General features: G+C 41.0%; 2 protein-coding genes across 2 annotated transcripts; both read right to left on the minus strand.

The window, feature by feature from the left end:
- Nucleotides 1-312: 312 nt before the first annotated feature.
- LOC141649844 (uncharacterized) lies at nt 313-10,045 on the minus strand. The gene is made up of 3 exons (XM_074458516.1): nt 9,935-10,045; nt 9,422-9,803; nt 313-1,130 (listed from the first exon to the last, which is right to left on the minus strand). Exons 1-3 carry the CDS (start codon nt 10,043-10,045, stop codon nt 313-315), a joined length of 1,311 nt encoding a protein of 436 aa, XP_074314617.1.
- Nucleotides 10,046-12,614: 2,569 nt separating this feature from the next.
- Nucleotides 12,615-15,435, minus strand: LOC141646368 (sodium transporter HKT1). The gene is made up of 3 exons (XM_074454280.1): nt 14,243-15,435; nt 13,750-13,986; nt 12,615-13,108 (listed from the first exon to the last, which is right to left on the minus strand). The coding sequence occupies exons 1-3, from the start codon at nt 15,382-15,384 to the stop codon at nt 12,910-12,912; spliced, it is 1,578 nt and encodes a 525-aa protein (XP_074310381.1). The 5' UTR covers nt 15,385-15,435; the 3' UTR covers nt 12,615-12,909.
- Between the last annotated feature and the right edge of the window lie 5,548 nt (nt 15,436-20,983).

The following is a 20,983-nucleotide window of genomic DNA, read 5'->3' on the forward strand; positions in this document are numbered from 1 at the left end:
TTCGTTCTGGATGCAGCGAGTCCAGGATGACTTCGTCTAGTTCTGCCTGCTGAGGCTCAATGTACTCGTCCTGGATGCGCTGGCTCTGTAATTGCTATGCGGGCGAACCTATTGTCGGCTTTAGAGCCACCTTGTAGCAATCCTTAGCTTCTTCCTGGTCCCCACGTATTTCTTGCACCCCCCAAGGTGTTGGGAATTTCAGGCATTGGTGGTACGTTGAGGGAATTGCTTTCATCTCGTGGATCCAGGGCCTGCCAAGGATTACATTGTAAGTAGAGGGCCCATCAATAACCAGATACCTTACCTGTTTGTTTACACCCCGGCGTAGGTTGGGATGATGATTTCTCCTAGGGAGTGCTTTGTTTCGTCGCTGAAACCAACCAAGGGAATTGCCTTCTTTGCTAGATCATTCTCGGTGAATCCCATTCCTTTGAGTGTTTCCATCATGATCAAGTTGACGGAGCTTCCGGTATCCACCAGGATCTTTTTCACCTTGCAATTTCCTATGGGAAGCGTGATGATTAGAGCATCGTGGTGCTGTTCAGGAGTAGATCTTGCGTCTGTTTCGTCGAAGGTGACTGGCGGCAGATTCTGGTGGTTAACTCTGCAGGAGCTCTCTGGTCTGTCTCCCTTAGTCCTGGTTGCATGCCTCTTAGCTGCTGAGTATGTCAGCCCACACAGCTCCGATCCACCTGTAATGACATTCACAGTTCTAGAGCAATGAGAAGGAGGGGAGGGCAGAACCTGATCCGCTGAATTCACTCTGGTTGTGTTTCTGGGTAGGAGATGATCCAGGTTTCCTTGGTCATAGTGAAATTTGACTTCCTTTCGGAGGGAGTGGCATTCATCGGTGTTGTGAGTGTTGCTGCCGTGGAACTCACACTTTTTGCCCGTGTCTCTCTTTGGGGTTTCCTTTCGGAAGTTTTGGCCATCATCGACTCTGCGTCCCGGCTCCTTCAAGGCTTTGAATAGTCCTGCAAGATTGGTAGTGAAACCATACTCACTTACTTTCGGAGGCGGATCTGCTTCGGACTTTCCTTCTGAATTTCCAGAAACTTTATTCACGCTTCTGCTGTAGGGTTTGGATCTTTCGCTCTTCTTCTCTACTGGAGCCTTTCTGGATACTGGGTCTGAATCATAAGTGTAACACCCCCATACTCCAAGTGCCTTACCAGGACCACTCAGGTATGAAGACATTACCATCTCGGTTACCCGAGGCAATAATAATCAAACAACAATAAAGAAACAACGTTTATTATAAATAGTTTAGCGAACAGTTACAATCCTCAAAACCAAACCAAAAGTACGATACATTATTCTCAAATGACTGTTCTAACAGAAATGTAAATAAACTAAGGCTACAGCGGAAGACTCCTATCATCATGTCGTGGTATCCCAGCTATCCCAGTACTCATCTCAATACCTGCTCAATATCTGCTCACCATCCCCGAATGGATTACCGCAGGTTTACAAAACAACACCGGGGTCAGTACTAATCACACAATCAATATAGATAACAATAATAAGATAAACAGACAGCTGAACTGTCACACACACACACACACCACCACCACCAACCAATTCCCATCATCTCAATCCTGACTGTCCACTGGACCAGCCCTGCCAGTGGGGGACCGCAGCCGTACCCACCAAATCCCCGCTCCACATAGTGAGCGATAACCCTGTCCATTAATATGCACATCCCCTTCCGTGGCGGGTTCCACGAAGGGCGAAACTAGGGCGTGAAGTCACTCCCGCAAGTGACCCCACTCAGCCGAGAACGCATCTCGAGAACCTTCAACAGCAATCACAACAACAAACACAGTACAATCATTATATCAAACAACCAAATACAGCACATCACCAATATCCCATTATGGGACTAATGCGAGTAGGAAATCCTACACGGAAAGCACAATGATGACGGTATCAACAAATTTGTATCAAAAAGCCTCTTCTACGAACCCTCCTCCTATCATATAACATATAGAGGCTACACATCACATACTACACACAAAAACCCTCAATCTCTAAATTAGGGTTTAATCAAATCAAGGGAAAAACAATAAAAAGGGTACGTAGATCTTACCCTCGACGCAAGGAACTCAACGATACGAATAACGACAAGAACTGACCGTCTGAACTCCGGGAATTGCTAAGAATGCGATTAGGAAGATGAACTGGTTGCTTTCTCTCTTAAACAGGGTTTTAGGTTTTGTAAAAGTGATTTAAAACAATGACGACGATACTTAAATACCTTAATCGCATAATTAACAAAACCCGAGAAAATTCCCGTAAAACCGGACACTCGATCGAGTACCCAAGGTACTCGATCGAGTACCCTCCTACTCGATCGAGTACTGACTACTCGATCGAGTACCCAACAGTCGAAACTATTTTATTTCGCAACTTACCCTTACTCGACAGAGTAAGGCCTACTCGATAGAGTACCCCAAGACTTATAAATACGGAGTATTACAGTCTTCCCTCCTTAAAAGGAACTTCGTCCCCGAAGTTCAAACCACTACTAACAAAGGTACTCCCACAACATTCCCGACTCAAAAGCCAAACAAAATTTAACATAAAACATGATACCAACCCAACTCATCCCGACAAACATACCGACGCTACATATAAAAGGTGTATAAAACTCTTAAAACTGCTCGCGATCATCTCCTACCCCCCTAAAAGAAACAAGGTTACGTCCCCGTAACCATACATACCTGATCAAAAAGGAAAGGGTAACGCTCTTTCATAGCTTCCTCTGGCTCCCATGTAGCTTCCTCGGTCTCGTGGTTAGACCACAGGATCTTAAGCAAAACTGTCTCACCACTCCTAGTCTTTCTAACCTTTCGGTCTAGAATCTGTTTAGGCACCTCAAGATATGATAAGGACTCATCTAGCTCTAAGCTCTCTACCTCCAACACATGTGACGGGTCACTCACATACTTCCGCAGCTGCGATACATGAAACACATTATGCACTCTCTCTCTAACGCAGCTTTGGTAAAGCCAGACGATAAGCAACTTCCCCAACTCGCTCTAAGATCTCATAAGGCCCTATAAACTTCTGACTTAACTTGCCTTTCTTCCCAAATCTCATAACCCCACGCATAGGAGACACTTTCAAAAGAACTTTGTCCCCAACTTGAAACTCTATGTCCCGACGATGTAGATCTGCATAACTCTTTTGTCGATCTTGGGCTGCTCTCATCCGTTCCCTGATCATCTTAATCTGTTCCACCATCTCATGCACCATCTCTGGTCCTAAAACCCTTTGCCTCAAGACTATCGTCCCAACAGATTGGACTCCTACATCTCCTCCCATACAAAGCCTCAAACGGTGCCATGCCAAATGGTGTGATAGCATGTTGTTGTAAGAAAACTCTATCAAGTCCAACCTCTGCTCCCGGCCTACCACCGAAATCCATCACACAAGCTCGCAACATATCCTCAAGTGTCTTGATTGTTCTCTCAGTCTGCCCGTCTGTCGCGCAGGATGAAATCTTTGTACTCATCTTCAAAGTTGTTCCCAACGATTCCCGCAACTCCTTCCAAAACCTCGATATAAACCTCGCATCTCTGTCGGACACTATGTCCTTAGGGACTCCATGTAACTTAAGCACGTTCTTTCGATAGGCCATAGCCAATTGTGCTTTAGTCCATGTATCTTTCATTGGAACAAAGTGAGCTGACTTGGTCAGACGATCCACTATCACCCAAATCATGTTGTTACCTTGTTGACTCTTAGGCAAACCCACAATGAAATCCATGGAAATGGATTCCCACTTCCACTCAGGCACCTCTAAAGACTGAATCTTACCTTGTGGTCGTCGCTGTTCACCTTTAACTCTCTGGCATGTCAAACAACGGACACAAACTCATTGTCTCTTTCTTCATCCCAGGCCACCAAAACGTTTTCTTCAAATCCTTGTATAGCTTGTCTCCACTGGATGAATGAATATGGTGTGCAATGCGCCTCCGTCATGATTGTCTTTTTCAACTCCTCGTCATTAGGAACACACCACCTACCATCAAACCTTAAACTACCATCTGTATGAATAGAAAACAAGGACACAGCCCCTTTCTACTCCACTCTCCACTCCACTATCTTAGGATCCAAAGCCTCGCTTATCCCGAATATCATCATAAAACTCAAGTCTGTACCGTCATATCCCCATGGCATCTCCTTTCGCATCATATGTATCCCAAAGCTCGCTACTTCATCCTCGGCCCTCATCAAAGATAGAGCTGTACACAAGGAATGTACACTCTTCCTACTCAAAGCATCAAAGAACAACATTGGCCTTCCCTTCATGGTAGATAATCTCCATGTCGTAATCGCCAATCAGCTCCATCCACCTCCTCTGTCTCATGTTCAACTCCTTCTGCGTGAAGATGTACTTGAGACTCTTGTGATCAGAAAATACCTTAAAGATTGCTCCATAAAGGTAATGTCTCCAAATCTTGAGAGCAAACACCACTGCACCCAACTCCAGATCATGAGTAGGGTAATTCTCCTCATAAGGCTTCAATTGCCTAGAAGCATAGGCAATCACTTTACCATTCTGCATCAACACACATCCCAGCCCATTCTTCGAGGCATCTGTATAAACCTCAAAATTCTCGCTCCCTTCAGACAATGCTAAGACAGGAGCTGTGGTCAAACGCTCCTTTAATGTTTGGAACGCCGTCTCACAACTCTCATCCCAACGAAACCTGTTCTCTTTCCTCATCAACGCTGTCATCGGTCTAGCTATCTTGGAGAAATCTTTCACGAACCGTCTGTAGTATCCAGCTAAACCCAAGAAACTCCTAACCTCAGCAACATTCTTTGGTGCTTCCCACTTTGTCACTGCCTCAATCTTCGCCGGATCCACAGCTACCCCATCTTTAGAGATCACATGCCCCAGAAAAGCAACTTTCTCTAACCAGAACTCACACTTGGACAGCTTGGCATACAACTCATGATCCCTCAAAGTCTGCAACACGATCCTCAAATGCTCCTCATGCTCCTTCTTAGTCTTAGAGTAGACTAAGATATCGTCAATGAATACCACTACAAACTGGTCCAAAAACTGTCTGAAGATTCTGTTCATCAAATCCATAAACACTGCCGACGCATTAGACAACCCAAACGGCATCACCACATACTCATAATGGCCATACCTTGACGTGAAAGCTGTCTTTGGTATGTCCACCTCTCTAATCTTCACCTGATGGTACCCCGACCTCAAATCAATCTTAGAAAAGACTGTTGCACCGCTCAACTGATCAAACAGGTCATCTATCCTTGGCAAAGGATACTTGTTCTTTATCGTCACACGGTTTAGCTCCCTGTAATCTATGCATAACCTCAAACTCCCATCTTTCTTCTTCACGAACAGAACTGGTGCTCCCCACGGCGATACACTTGGTCTAATGTATCCCTTCTCTATCAAATCATCCAACTGCTTCCTAAGTTCCTCCATCTCCTTAGGACCCATACGGTACGGTGCCTTAGAGATTGGCCCCATCCCTGGCTTCAACTCGACGGTGAAATCTATCTCCCTCTTCAGTGGTAACCCCGGAATCTCCTCTGGAAAAACATCCGCAAACTCCCCCCACCACTGGTATCTCATCCACTGCCGGGCTCTCTATCCGATCATCTCTCTCATGGCACAGGATCAAAGGACATCCCTTCCTCAGATAAGACTTCAAGGTAACAGTTGCAATCAACTTAACTTTGGGTTTGACTAGAAACCCACGATAAGACACACTAACACCCTTCGGACCTCTTAAGGACACTTTCTTTTGATGACAGTCTATCTTAGCTTTATACTTTCCTAACCAATCCATCCCAACTATCATCTCAAAACCGTTAAAAGGAAACTCTAGCAAGTCTACAGGGAAATCAACTTGCCCAACTATCAAAGATACATCTCTATACAATCTCCCACACGATACAGACTCACCCGAAGGTATGAAAACTTGCTCACTAACAGACTCATATACTCTCAAACCCAACTGTTTTACATGACTCGAAGACACAAATGACTGAGAAGCCCCCGAATCAAACAAAACAAAGGTAGGAATACCATTAACAAGGAATGTACCGGTGATAATGTGCGCATCCTCCTCAGCTGCCTTTTTCTCCATCATGAATAACTTGCCACTGGTCTTCTGTCCACCTCCCTGGACAGTACTGGCTGATGCGGTCGGCTTAGCACCCGACCCTTGATTGTTGTTGTTGTTCGTCAGTGTCTTCTGATAAGAATTACCGCCGTTGCGGTTGCCTCCACTCTGGTAACTCTGACTTCCCCGGTTTGGCCATGTTCCAGCCGGTCTATTGCTCGCGAAGCTCTGTGCAGGTCTCTGAAAAGATCCTGGTGCACTCGTGCACTCATGTCTCTTGTGGCCTACACCACCACAACCATAGCAGGTCACTCCCCAACTATTACTCACACTTCCACGGCCACGCCCAAAGGAAGCCCTAGCACTAAACCCAGACCCAGAAGAAAATCCTTTAGACTGATTGTGGTTGCCTTTCTTGTGATTCGATTGGCCACCACCCTCGCTCTCAGACTTCCTCTTCTCACCACCTGACCTCTCCTGAGCCATCTCCACCAACCTCTCCGCTCTCCCAGCCCGCTCATAAGCTTCCTTAACATCAGTAAGGATCCCCACGGGTAACTTATCCATAATCTTGGTGGTCAACCCCCTCTCAAACCTCAATGCCAAATTCTCCTCACTCAAACCCATGTCTTCAGCATACCTAGACTTCTCATTGAACAGCCTGTAGTACTCAGCCACAGACATCTCAGCAGTCATCTTAAAACCATCAAACTCTTCTCTCAACTTACTCCTCACATGTTCGGGTACAAACTCCTTTCTCACAGCCCTACGAAACTCCTCCCAAGGTATAGCAGGTAAGCCTTGGTTGGTATATATTTCCTTAGCACTCACCTTCACTGAATCCCACCACTTGCCTGCTGCCTCCCTCAGATAGAATGCAGCCTGTTCCACTCTCATCTCATCAGGACAATGAACCAAGTCTAAGATGTTCTCCATCTCTCTCAGCCAACTATCAAGCAGATTGGGCTCCCCAACTCCCTTGTACTCTTTCGGGTTAAACCTCGCAATATAGAGGATGATTTTAGAATGATCAACCTCCTTCTCCTTATTCTTATCCTTGTCCTCATTCACTCTCTTCAGGGTCTTAGTAAGAGCATCCTGGTGCTCTAACATCTTAACGATGTCATCTACGGTCATGAGCTCAGCTCTCGCATACAAAGCAGTTCTCTTGGGCGGCATCTTGAAGCTATATAAGAAAGGGTAAACATAAACACACGTACTAACCTCAAAACACGAAAACACGCTGCCCAGAACCCACTCGATCGAGTTCCCAAACACACTCGATCGAGTAACGGGCTACTCGATCGAGTGCCCCACGTACTCGATCGAGTACCCAAACTGAGACCCAAACAGGACCTTCGATCTCTTACCTACTCGATCGAGTATCTAGGCTACTCGATCGAGTGATTTCTACTCGATCGAGTACCCTAGTTACTCGATCGAGTGCCCCAAAACTCGATTCTGGACTCAAAATCGCCAAAAACCCACCCGATCGAGTCAGTCCCACTCGATCGAGTAACACTAATTCGTAAGAGCTACCCGCATGTTACGTCATATGCTAACATGCTAAACTTTATAAACCACCTTATATCATAATAAGCATACTACGCATCTTTTCTACTATCTACGAAACCATTTCATCATATTATTAAATGCCACATTGTAAATCATCCAACATGTTATCATTTCATCAACAAATTTCCTCATATCACCATTTTCTTTCACATGCTCAACTTTCTACTTCAACATCCAACAACTAACACATTCCATCACATTCGTAAACAAGTTAACCAAACACACATACGACTCGACAAACACTTCCCCCATGTGACCGGTTCAAAGTTGTAGGGCGACCCCTGCGACTTTAGGACGTCTCCCAAGTCTTTGCACTAGCTCCCACAACTTTTACCCCGGGTTCATTTTTATTGACTCCCTATGTTCATTAAGTTCATTGGTTACAGGTTTCAGGATCGTCGCTCTGATACCATTTGTAACACCCCCATACTCCAAGTGCCTTACCAGGACCACTCAGGTATGAAGACATTACCATCTCGGTTACCCGAGGCAATGATAATCAAACAACAATAAAGAAACAACGTTTATTATAAATAGTTTAGCGAACAGTTACAATCCTCAAAACCAAACCAAAAGTACGATACATTATTCTCAAATGACTGTTCTAACAGAAATGTAAATAAACTAAGGCTACAGCGGAAGACTCATATCATCATGTCGTGGCATCCCAGCTATCCCAGTACTCATCTCAATACCTGCTCAATATCTGCTCACCATCCCCGAATGGATTACCGCAGTTTACAAAACAACACCGGGGTCAGTACTAATCACACAATCAATATAGATAACAATAATAAGATAAAAGATATTTGAATCATCACACACACACACACACACCACCACCAACCAATTCCCATCATCTCAATCCCGACGTCCACCTGGACCAGCCCGCGATGGGGGACCGCAGCCGTACCCACCAAATCCCCGCTCCACATAGTGAGCGATAACCCTGTCCATTAATGTGCACATCCCCTTCCGTGGCGGGTTCCACGAAGGGCGAAACTAGGGCGTGAAGTCACTCCCGCAAGTGACCCCACTCAGCCGAGAACGCATCTCGAGAACCATCAACAAAGCAATCACAACCACAAACACAAGACAATCATTATATCAAACAACCAAATACAAAGACATCACCAATATCCCATTATGGGACTAATGCGAGTAGGAAATCCTACCGGAAAGCACAATGATCAGGACGGTATCAACTTTTGTATCAAAAAGCCTCTTCTACGAACCCTCCTCCTATCATATAACACATAGAGGCTACACATCACATACTACACACAAAAACCCCCAATCTCTAAATTAGGGTTTAATCAAATCAAGGGAAAAACAATAAAAAGGGTACGTAGATCTTACCCTCGACGCAAGGAACTCAACGATACGAATAACGACAAGAACTGACCGTCTGAACTCCGGGAATTGCTAAGAATGCGATTAGGAAGATGAACTGGTTGCTTTCTCTCTTAAACAGGGTTTTAGGTTTTGTAAAAGTGATTTAAAACAATGACGACGATACTTAAATACCTTAATCGCATAATTAACAAAACCCGAGAAAATTCCCCGTAAAACTGGACACTCGATCGAGTACCCAAGGTACTTGATCGAGTACCCCCTTACTCGATCGAGTACCCAACAGGTCAGAAACTATTTTATTTCGCAACTTACCCTTACTCGACAGAGTAAGGCCTACTCGATAGAGTACCCCAAGACTTATAAATACGGAGTATTACAATAAGTGCCTCTTACAGGCGCAGAGTCTTCTTCCAGCCTCATGACAGCAATCGCCTTCGATTGCACCTCCTCAAAGGTAGTGCATGGATGCATGGTTAGTTCCTTGTATAGCTGTGAATCACAGTGCGACCCTCGGCGGAAGGCTTGTATAGCGGTTGCTATATCACACCTTGGAATTGACACCTTCTCTTTGTTGAACCGGTTCAAGTAATCACGGGTAGATTCCTCAAACCCCTGCACTAGCCGGTAGAGGTCATTTGGTTTGCTTCTCGGCTCTGGCTTTCCGGCGAATTGGTTGAAGGCATTGACTAGGTCGGCGAAGTGGATATGCTCTTGTTCGGTAAGCCGACGAACCGCGCAGGTCTGCTCGATAGTGTTGATCTGAAACCTTTGCACATGCAAGCTTCCTTTACAGATCCAGTTGCGGTTATCACCATCATTTTCTGCTTGTAGTGGTTGATATGGTCAAGTGGATCTGTGGTCCCGTCATAGAGTGTCATAGCTGGCGGCACACATCCTTTAGGAACACCGATTAGAGCTATATCATCCACGAAAGGTGAGTCTGCGTAGCTATCTTTGGCTGCTTTCTCCAGCGGACGGGCTACGCCTGGTATCCTATACATTAGCTCCCTCAGCTCCTGGTATTGCTGCTCCAGCGAGTTACCTGCTCCTGCAAGAGGGTTAGAAACAGGCGGGAAGGAACCAGCAGGTGTACCTCCTAGCCAGGGTGCTCCAGAAAGTTGGCCACGATCTTTGGGGGTGGTTCTGGTGTTGATCGATTATGGATCCAGGCTGCCATCCTGGTGTCTGCTGTAATCCTCCGATCCAGGCTCCACTGGTGAACTGGTTGCAGGATGGAATTGCTGTATTGGAGACAGGTCCAGACTGCCATCCTGGTGTCTGGTGTGCGGGGGTACCTGAAAAGGGTGGAAGGTCAGATCCAGAAGGGGTGCTAAATAAAGCGTTACCTGTTGTCTGCTGCAGACTGGGTGGATTATCAAATGACAGACATCCCAATCCTCTTGGCTCGATTGGTTCGCTGGGTGCTACCCCTGCAAGATCCAGCCTGGTAACTAGTTCTGACGGGATTGGTCGACCCAGTCCTCCACCGCTGGTTCTGGCTGGAGCCTCTGGTGCTGATGCTGGTTTGGACTGGACTGCCGTCACGATTTGAGCCATCATGTTCTGGTTGTCTTTCCTCAGATCCTCAACAGCCCGACGCAGAATGTCCATCCCCTGAATCATCACCTGCATCGGATCGAGTGCTGAGGACCCTCTGCTTCGGAGAACTTCTGCGCCTGAGCTTTCCTGGGTCGGGCTTCTGGATACTGCTTCGCCTCCTCTGCTGGGGCTGCTTTCCTATTTGGATTTGGGTCGATTTGGATGCACCTGTTGCCTTTGGAATCTGCGGTGGTTTCTGAGGCTGGGGCATGGCTCTGGTCGACATGCTGGCAGGGATCATTTGGCTGGATGCCGGGGATGCACTGACTGGTCCTGCAGATGCAGAAGTAATTCCTGCTGCAGAAGATGGGGCTGACATACTCTGGCTGCTGGAAGGATTCGGGCTGGTTCCAGACATTGTAATGGCTGGTTCGGTTTCGCGAGGCTTGGCTATAGAAAGTGATCACTATGCCCCACGGTGGGCGCCAAACTGTTTTGGTAAAAATTTACCGAGTTATTTATTTAATTGGTGAGTGATAGTGATGGATCTACGGCCGGTTAATATTGTATTATAACTAATTTAAAGAGTGGATATGCGATGAAGTAAAGAAGGAAAATATAAACAAAGGAATGACACGAGAGATTTTTGGTGACGCGGAAAACCCGGTGTGGGAACAACCGCGGGGGGAGTCGGAATCCCGCCAACTTTGCACTATAATCGATGCAAAAATGCCCAAGTAAGGAAATACAATTTTTACGTTGCTAGATAATTATCGTCAATTGCTGATGAATTTTTTTAGAGTATAGTGTTGCTTGATGATCTCGTGAATGCCTTCAGTACTATTCTCCTTGTCCTTTTATAGCTGTTGGAGTCAAAGCTTAGGGTTTGGAAGCTGCCTCTGCGTCTGTTGCGGAATATCAGGTCAACTCTCTACAAAATAGGAGTTTGTTGGTTGACTGAGTCCTTTATCCTTTCTTGTGTGTGGGCTTCTTTCTTTTGGGCTATATTGTGTTTGTTGCTTATTTAATCCTGCGGTCCTTAGTGTGCCACCTCAGCAATCCCCCTCTCCCTTCTTCTACCAACCGCTGTGCTACACGTGGCCGTGCTTTTGCCACTTCTTTCTGCTGATAATACGATGCCACGTCAGGATATTTAAATGATATTTTTATCCCTAACAAGGGTCCACCTGATCAACAGTTTTAGTACACAAATGATATTTGTCTCACAAGACCTATGACGCCTTTTTATCCATTTAGCCCTGGATCGGGCTTGCTCAAGGACTCACCTCCGAGTTAGGAGTTCCATGCCTTACAGTGTACAACTTCAAGTCTTAGACCTACTGATGCATCCTCGTATCTAGCCCAAGTCGAACCTTGGGCTCTGATACCACTTGTTGTGCGGAAGCGTGAGATAGCTCGTGTTGGGCCTCTGCTGCACCTGTGGCCACTGTCCATAATTGTATGATATTGTCCGCTTTGGTTCAAGCCCTCACGGATTTACTCTTGGGCTCCTTCCCAAAAGGCCTCGTAGTATTATATTTTGTACAAACTTCAAGTCTTGGACCTACTGATGCATCCTCGTATCTAGCCCAAGTCGAACCTTGGACTCTGATACCACTTGTTTTGCGGAAGCGTGAGATAGGTCGTGTTGGGCCTCTGCTGCACCTGTGTCCACTGTCCATAATAGTACGATATTGTCCGCTTTGGGCCAAGCCCTCACGGATTTACTCTTGGGCTCCTTCCCAAAAGGCCTCGTACTATTATATTTTGTACAAACTTATAAAGATTATCTTCTATCTTTATTCTACCGATGTGGGACATGGGTTTGCACCCTAGCAGTTACTTATGTAAATGAAAGCCCGGTATACCATAAAAAAATAAGGCCTCAAATATAAATGTACGAGTGTATTACACGTCGAGGTTTGTATTGAATTTCGTTAAAGCTTGTAAATTTGGTGGCCAAAATCTGAGACCCGACACCCGTGGTTACCCAGGGCCTTAAAAGCCCCCAGTAACGATACTCTTTTGAGGGGCTTAAAATTTTGTTATATCATAAAACGTGTGGGGAAAATAATGTACATAACCCGTAACAAACTAACCCTAATTACGAGTGCATATATAAAATAACACTATGTCTTATAAGACGGATATATCTGTTTTGAGACTAAAACAAGTCAAATAAATAACATTCCACATGGCTAGTTATGACAATTGTTTTGCTATAGTCCGTAGTAGCTTTGCTATTTCGTCTTATTCCTTCTATTTGACCCGTCTTAAGTTTAAGATAAATAAATCTTAAACAAGAATTTATGATAAAAGAATAATGTTATATAAGTCTCCAAGCTTGACCACCATGGACGTTAAATTTCTTAAATCGACCATAAAACATGGCCAAGATGAGTATGGCTTTACCCTCTTTACTAAACCATCCGGCCAAACCATATGATTTATCAATGCAATTTTCATCCAACTTCAGTCTTCGTTTGCAACCATATCCCGTTGAAAATCCCACACTTCCATACGCACTGCATGCATGCAACTCATTAAAACAATAATAAACATTATTATTGTGTTAATCTAAATCAAAGCTAAACAAATTACGGGACGACTGAAGACCTTGCAAACGTGTCAGTCAGGTCGGGTTCGGTTGGGCCAGTTGGGGTCGGGCCAGTTCGGGTTTGTCACAGTTTTGGTTTAGGCCGGGCGGGTCATTTCAGTTTACAGGTCTGTTTCGGGTTTGTTGGTCGGGTTTATTTCGGGTCGGGCTAGTTCGGGTTTGTCACAGTTTCAGTTTAGGCCGGGCGGGTCATTTCAGTTTACAGGTCTGTTTCGGGTTTGTTGGTCGGATTTATTTCGGGTCAAGTGGGTCGGGTTATTTCGAATCGGGTCATTTTCGGGTCATGATTAAGAGAAAATAGTCATTTAAGGTCTTTTTGGATCATTTAGAGTTATATTTTGCCGGGTCATTTTCGGGTTGGATGGTTTCGGATCGGCTCATTTCGGGTCGGGTCTATTACGAGTCAAGAAAGCTCGGGTCATTTTCGGTCGGGTCGGGTCTATTTGGGTTTCGGGTTCTGTAATTTGGGTCAATTTGAGGACAATCTTTTTCGGTCGAGCCAATCGGGTCGGGTCGATTTTGCCAGGTTTATGACTGAGGGAGTATTACCTTATAACTTCGAAGACTATGTTTAAAACGTTGAAGTTGAGTGGATCGTCCTTTAAACTTTTCCTCTCCGTAAAGCATATTAGGATAACAAAGATTGTCAAATAGGAAAGTTGAGAGAATATAAGATTTTGGATGATGTTCTTCTTCTTATACATTTTCCTACTTTTGATACTTTGTATGTCTTCTTCTTGTTGTTGATACCCAATTGGTAAAAACGACGTATATGGTGGAAAATACCTGCATCGATTCCGTTCTAAAATTAATTAGGTATTCTATTCGCATTGTTAGAATATAAAACCGATCATAAGACTCCAACTATCAGCGTTGCTTAAGCTTTTTATTGGAATATAAAACCGATCATGAGACTCCAACCATCAACTTAAGCTTTTAGTTGAAGTCCATGATCAGTTTTATATTCTAACACTCAATATTATACCCGTTTGATTGTTCAAACCCCGTTATATATAAGAGTTGAGAAAAGAATAGTACTCACATCATGACGATGAATATCACCAAAATAACAGAGGAAACAACAGAGAGATCAACTACAGATTCCCCTGCATGTCTTGCATTAGCCATCTGAAACAACGATCCTACAACCTTCTCGTACGAGCTCATCCCCTCCATAACTCCGGAACTCCATTCCATAATACAAAACGTCACAAATTGCAACGTTAAAAACCCAAAAACCGTCGCAACCAAAAACCAACACTCTTTGCTAGACATCAAGTGTCCATAATTTAATTCCTTATAATTCTCTAACATGTAAGTGTACTCTTTTCTTTTAGTATACCTTTCCATAACCCAAATGATTAATCTTAGGCATGGCGGGTACAACGTCTCGCCGACTAGACCAAAAGGTATAAGAATCAATAGAAGGCCGGGATTGTTCCTAAAAACAATCATGTTTTCGTTTGTTGGGATGAAACCACAATTGGCAAAAGTCGAAACCGTGGTGAAAACATAAAATGTTAGTAGGACTAGTCCTTTATTCTCTAGGACACTTTTTGCATTAGTAGTGAGACTAATGTACATGGATACTAAACTTGTTCCTAGGACATGCGCGACTAGGATGTATCCCGTGACAACGTACCCTAACGATTTTATCGAGTTGTGTAACAACCTCGTCTCATCGTCGTGATCACTTTCTACGGGTTTTTGAAACATGACTGAACCTAATTCAATACTTTGTTCTTGATCGGCTATGCTTGAATTAGCGCGATTTTTATGAAGAGACGATGAAATTAGCTTGGACCGTCGTAATTGAAGGCCAAGCAAGGAAATAAAAATTTCACCGCCAAGGAAGATTAAAGTGAACATGATAACAAGTTGTGTATTAGAAAAAACTTCCATTTCGACGGTTGATAGACTTGCAACGGTGCTAGCTGAGGCTGCAGTGAAAAACAGATCAAAATCGGTTGGGGTGTAATCGGTTCTTGGCTTTGAAAGCTTCAAGGCCAAGTAACCAAGTACCGTGATTGTGAGAAAATAACAAATGTGTAACCCTAATGGGTTGGCATGAAGAACTATTGAGTTAAACAAAGAAGAAATGAATGATTTGGTTGAGAAATTAGTTATAGGATGATTAAATGATTTGTTAGGGGAGTTGTGATTATGTAATTGCTCTAATTTCATGTTTATTGCTCTTTAGTTATGGCTAGCTAGCTAAATTTGATGAATGCACAATCGTGGGTGGTCAAGCTTGAAAAACTATATATAGGTCATAAAATTTGTACGAAAGTGTATTATTTGTGAGAAAAACCTATTAATTAAGCATGAAATTGTTTATATTATCCGTTTGATCGAGTTTTATATGTGACGGTTTTACATAGATACAAAAAAAAAAAAAGAGAATTTAAGATGTTAGTGTATATATCAATAAACTAAATTTGTTAAACTATTGTTAGTTATTCTTTCTCAAATCATTTATTTGTTTACCAATGACTGAGATGCAGGAAGTACTAGTTTATTTATAATCATTATTATTAGTTTGGAAAAAACCGAGCCATTTTACATGTTTTAGATATTTTATGATGAGAAGGTCCAATGAGAGGATTTCTCTTTTTTTTTTTTTCGTTTCCTTACAAAAAAAGATATTGTTTGGGGGCTACTTTGGACCTTTAATTTCTCCAAGCATGATGGAGTTAAAAAAAATTATTTACCCTTTTTGGAGATAATGGCCCTATTATTAATTATATACATGCACTAGCACTAATTTTGTTTTCTATTAGTCTAAGTGATCTAAATGGAGCCACTTCTTATAAAATTAAAATGTGGAATGTGATCGTTTAATTTTTAGAAAATAAAATATTGTTTTTGATTTGTACGTGTTATGGTGAATAAAATTTAGCAATGTGGTTAATTGAGTAAAAACAAAAAACTAGCATCAACTAATGGTGTATATATATGCGCATTAGATTTAGTGGGGTGATTAGTGGATAATACACAATGGCCATTTTGGCAAAAGATAAATGAAACACTATGGTCTATATATGTAACCCCCTAGCTATAGGCCTATACTAAAAAGAGCCTTAGCCATTAGTTAAGATAGTCATAAACTCATAATCCAAACTAGAGCTGTTAACAATAGACCATCGAACTCGTCCGGTCCGGCATGCAAAAGAAGCGATCTTAGATAAGGCATTTTCGAAAATATATAATGACTCAAGCCACGAGTCTGTCTCAAACCCACCTACTCTCTTGTTCGCAGACCAAAATTTTATGTTTAACATGGTCCCGTTACTAGCCTGAACATGCATTTGAACACCTCTAATCAATAACACTTTAATGCAAACTAGGTCAATCATAGGTCAAATACTCAAATATTTGAAATTATAATCAAAGTCAAAGTTTAAAAAAAAAAACAATATAGATCAAAAGAAGGTTTTATTAAACGTCATGGTGGTGTTTAGTGTGAATTATTGAGTACATTATTCATCAAATTACACGCTAGTTTTATGATGAAACGTTTTCTTTTAGTTTACTTTAATTTCTACAAAATGACTTTCTCTTCTCGGTACAATAAAAACCACAAAACAATATGAAATAAATTGTGATTATAAATCTCCATAAGCATGAATATGTATGTGTTTTTTTTTTTTGGAGGGGATGAATATGTATGTGTTGATTCTACATTTATATGTAGCCTTGACAATGCACATTCGATTATGTGGCCAATTTAATAAATATTGACATAAGATTTTAATCCGAACCCTTTATAAAAAATAGAGGTCTATTTATTTTCAGGAAATGGAGAGAATTCGAACCGGAATATTTGGTAGGCAAAAAGCTGGCCGAAACAAGATCTCCAATTACATCTTAGGTCGAGAAAAGAAGGTAAATTGAAAATGACTAAACATGAAAATATTATTGTGGTAAAACAAATTGAATATATTCAATCCAATTATTCATGCAGGATTCTACGTTAAGTGCTTAACATGAAGAATTTTTTTTTTTTTTGGTGATCAACATTGGAACAATGAGAGAAACGATAAGGTTTGATATGATTATATGATCACTTGATTCTCATCATTTGTCAATTCATCAAAGTTGTGGATATTATAGCAATTCAAGAATTTCATTCTTTATACTCCCTCAGTCCCAATCAATTATTTAACTACTATTCCATTTTAAGTGTCTTATTCAATTGTTTACCTTACTATTTTAGAAATATCATTGATGAATAATTTGATCATCTACACTCAACTTGCTCAAATTGTCATCAAATATTAAGTTCACTCGATCCTATTTTCTTGGTTTTTGTGCCAAAATCAAAACTAAACAAATGATCAAGATAGAGGAAGTATATTTTTATGTGAGATAATCTCACACAAAAAGTTAGGTCGAGTAAGGACTGACCTTATTGTTTTCGTCTGTTCCAGTCTTAGATCGAACGGGAATATATAAAAAGTAAGTTGCCACTATTAAGTACGGAGTATGTAATGATTATTTTTATATTTTATCAAATTAAATAATGTTAGTTTCATAAAAAAATGTCGGGTTATTAACAAAAAAAATTAAATATAAATTAAATTAAAATGTTATCTTTGAGTTTCTCTGTTTTTAGGTCAGTCTTATGCTATATAGAACGCTCCTATATTAGTCTAGAATAGCATAAAATACCGTCCATTTAATCTGGACATAAACTAATTGGTGTTGGGCCATAAATCGACCAAAACCTGAAACTTTAGAAAGAATCATGTCTTAATGTATTTGGTTTGGGTTAGGTCCATACCAAATGGTCCAATCCACCAGACCTAAACTTGATAAGCACTATTCGAAACAAGTAATTTAAACCATGCGAATACTTAGGAGTCGTTTGGTTGATCAAGGAACCTCAACTTCCTAGGAACTTGCAATTCATAGGAATTAAGTTCCACCATCTAATTCGGGTGAATTTGGCAAAATTGTTTGGTTGCCCATGTAGGAACTAAATTCCACAGACATTTCCAATGACCAAGGGGGGAGTAGGTAAGCCACTTCCCACATCATGTAGGCATTGGAAATTCCTGGGAAGTTCCAATTCCTACATTCTCCTAAAAAAATGGCAACCAAACAACCTTGTTTTTTTAAAATTATGGGATTTTCTAATGCATGTGTTTTTCAAGTGGTAACCAAACGACTCCTTATTATTACGTATATCACAAACTGTTTAATAAGATGGGTTTTTAATCTTGGGATTCGTTTGGTTGATCAAGGGACTTAATTTTCCTAGGAACTTCAATTTCATGGGAATTAAGTTCCTGCATATAATTCGGGTGAATTTGACAAAAGTGTTTGGTTGCTCATGTAGGAATTAAATTCCATGGGAACTTCCAATGACCAAGGGGGAGTAGGTAAGCCAATTCCTACATTATGTAGGCATTGGAAGTTCCTGGGAACTTCTAATTCCTCCATTTCCCAAAAAATATGGCAACCAAACAACCCATATTTTTGCAATTCATGGGATTTTTCAATTCCTATGTTATTCAAGTGTCAACCAAACAACCCCTTGGTATGGGTGCTATCATTCATCAAATTTGACGATGATCATTTATTTTATAAATTTTTTCTAATCTATGTCCACTAGGCATAGGTTAAGAGCATGTACAATAGAGATGATTTACTCTTCTCTTAGCACTCTCTCTCTCTCATCTAAGAGGAGGTCCTCTCTATTGTGGAGTATGTATAAAGGATCCTCTTAGAAGGAGGATGTTCTCCACTTCCTCTAGTTTTGGAACATTGGCCCTTATGCCAACTATCCAATTATATTTGTCCATATTTAGTATTTGCTTTTTATTTTTTTTCTTTTAATATAAGTTGAAATGCAATTAAAATGTTAGAGGATAAAAAAAAGGATCCTCTCTATTGTAGGGAAAAATAAATAAGAAGAGGATGAAAATAGTGAGGATGGAAGTGAATGATAGAGAAAGTAAGGTGTCCAAAAAAGAGAGGGGGAAAAAATAAATAAGATGATCATAATCTCCTCTCTATTGTACATGCTCTAAGAAAACCAAAAAAAAAGAATTTAATAATGTTTTTATAGGTAATTGTAATAAACAATTACTTTTGCTTTTTTTTTTTAAGGAAAACATTTAAATCTTTCTATTTTTGCTTTCTTAACCTATGTCCACTGGGCATAGAATAGAAAACCCGTATTTTATATAATCCTAATATTTAGTTATGTATTGTACTCTCTATGATAATAAAAGCCTTGTTCTCTCTTTATTTGAGAGTTTTTGTACCCAGTTTTGGGTTATGTCTACCCATTTGTTGGATTTAATATCTTTGCTTGGTGAGACTGGTGTTAGATATGTATTTTGTTTGTGTAAAATTGTTTTGTTAATGATGATTTATGCAGTGTAGAGACTGTTGTCAATTCTACATGTGTGACGGCAAATGTCGAGTTCATTTCTATGTTAACGCTACTTTAGATCAAAAGAGCCCTCGTGGAAGGTTCTATCATACAACGATATAAAAGAGGGTATACAGAAGTGTCAATATTCATCTACAATGATCTAATGTTGCTATCTTAGACTTTGATTTGATCATAATTATTTTGTATTTTTTAAGTTTTGATGCTTAATCATGTTGTATATCCAGCCTTGTAATTCATATCACTGTACTACCATGAGAAAAAAGGAAAAAAAAAAAAACAAAAAAAAAAAACAATGATCATCGGTGCACCCTCAACGGTGACCTAATCTTGCCGGAGACCCACCCTCGCCGGCGACCAAACCTTGTCGCCGTCCCATCCTCACCGACGTCGCATTCCCAACCTTGCCGTCTGTGCACCCTTACTGTAACCATAACCGTCTGTGCACTACAATGACGTTTTTTTTATACAAAAAATTACAAAAATTTAATCACCATAGTCTCTATCCCATCCCCGTTTAATCGTTTTTTTCATTTAAGTTTAATATAATCCCATTAACTAATTAAATTTCCAATTAATCTGCCATAGTACACGATTAAAAGGATATAGTTCACGATTAAATTTTCAATTATTCTGCCTAATTCAAAAAGAAACTAAATCATAAAAAAATTCAAATTATTAAGTAATATAGAATTAACGAATTAATTACCTGTTTGTCACTTGAATAATCGTTCATAATTGAAAATATTAATGTGGTTGAAGATGGCTAAGGTTTCAATATTAGAGAGAAGGGAGAGAAAAATAGGGTGATTTTTTTTAGTAAAGGGCAAACAAATGGAAAGTTTGGTGCAAAAAGTATTGTATTGAGTAAAAAACGTACTGCGAAAATAAATTATGTAATTTTATTTACATTTTAATTTCGTTTGACAACACGATATCTTACGATGAATACGGATATATAGTTAAATGTTTTAGTTATCAAAACAAAATATTAGATTATCAAATAAAACATTTTTATAAAAGTATATTAACTATTTTGGTTGGCTTTTATGTTATTGGGCTAGTTTTATTGATAAAATGGGTGTTACACAACAATTTTATGTATAAAACTAGCCCAATAACAAAAAGCTCCCATAAATTAGCTAATAAATTTAAGAAAAAATATTTAGTGTTTTATATTGATAACTCGCATATTCAAATATGTCAGTGTCATCATAAGACAACGAGTTACCAAAAATAAAGGAGAAATATACGGGATTGAGTAATATTATCACTCTCCCAACGTCGACCACCATTCCCCGCCCCCTCCCAACGCCGACCACAGTCCACCGTAACGACCACCCAATCCCTGTCGTCCAACGCCTAACACACAACGACAAC

The sequence above is a fragment of the Silene latifolia genome, chromosome 3 (genome assembly GCF_048544455.1).
Source record: "Silene latifolia isolate original U9 population chromosome 3, ASM4854445v1, whole genome shotgun sequence".
Taxonomy (NCBI): domain Eukaryota; kingdom Viridiplantae; phylum Streptophyta; class Magnoliopsida; order Caryophyllales; family Caryophyllaceae; genus Silene; species Silene latifolia.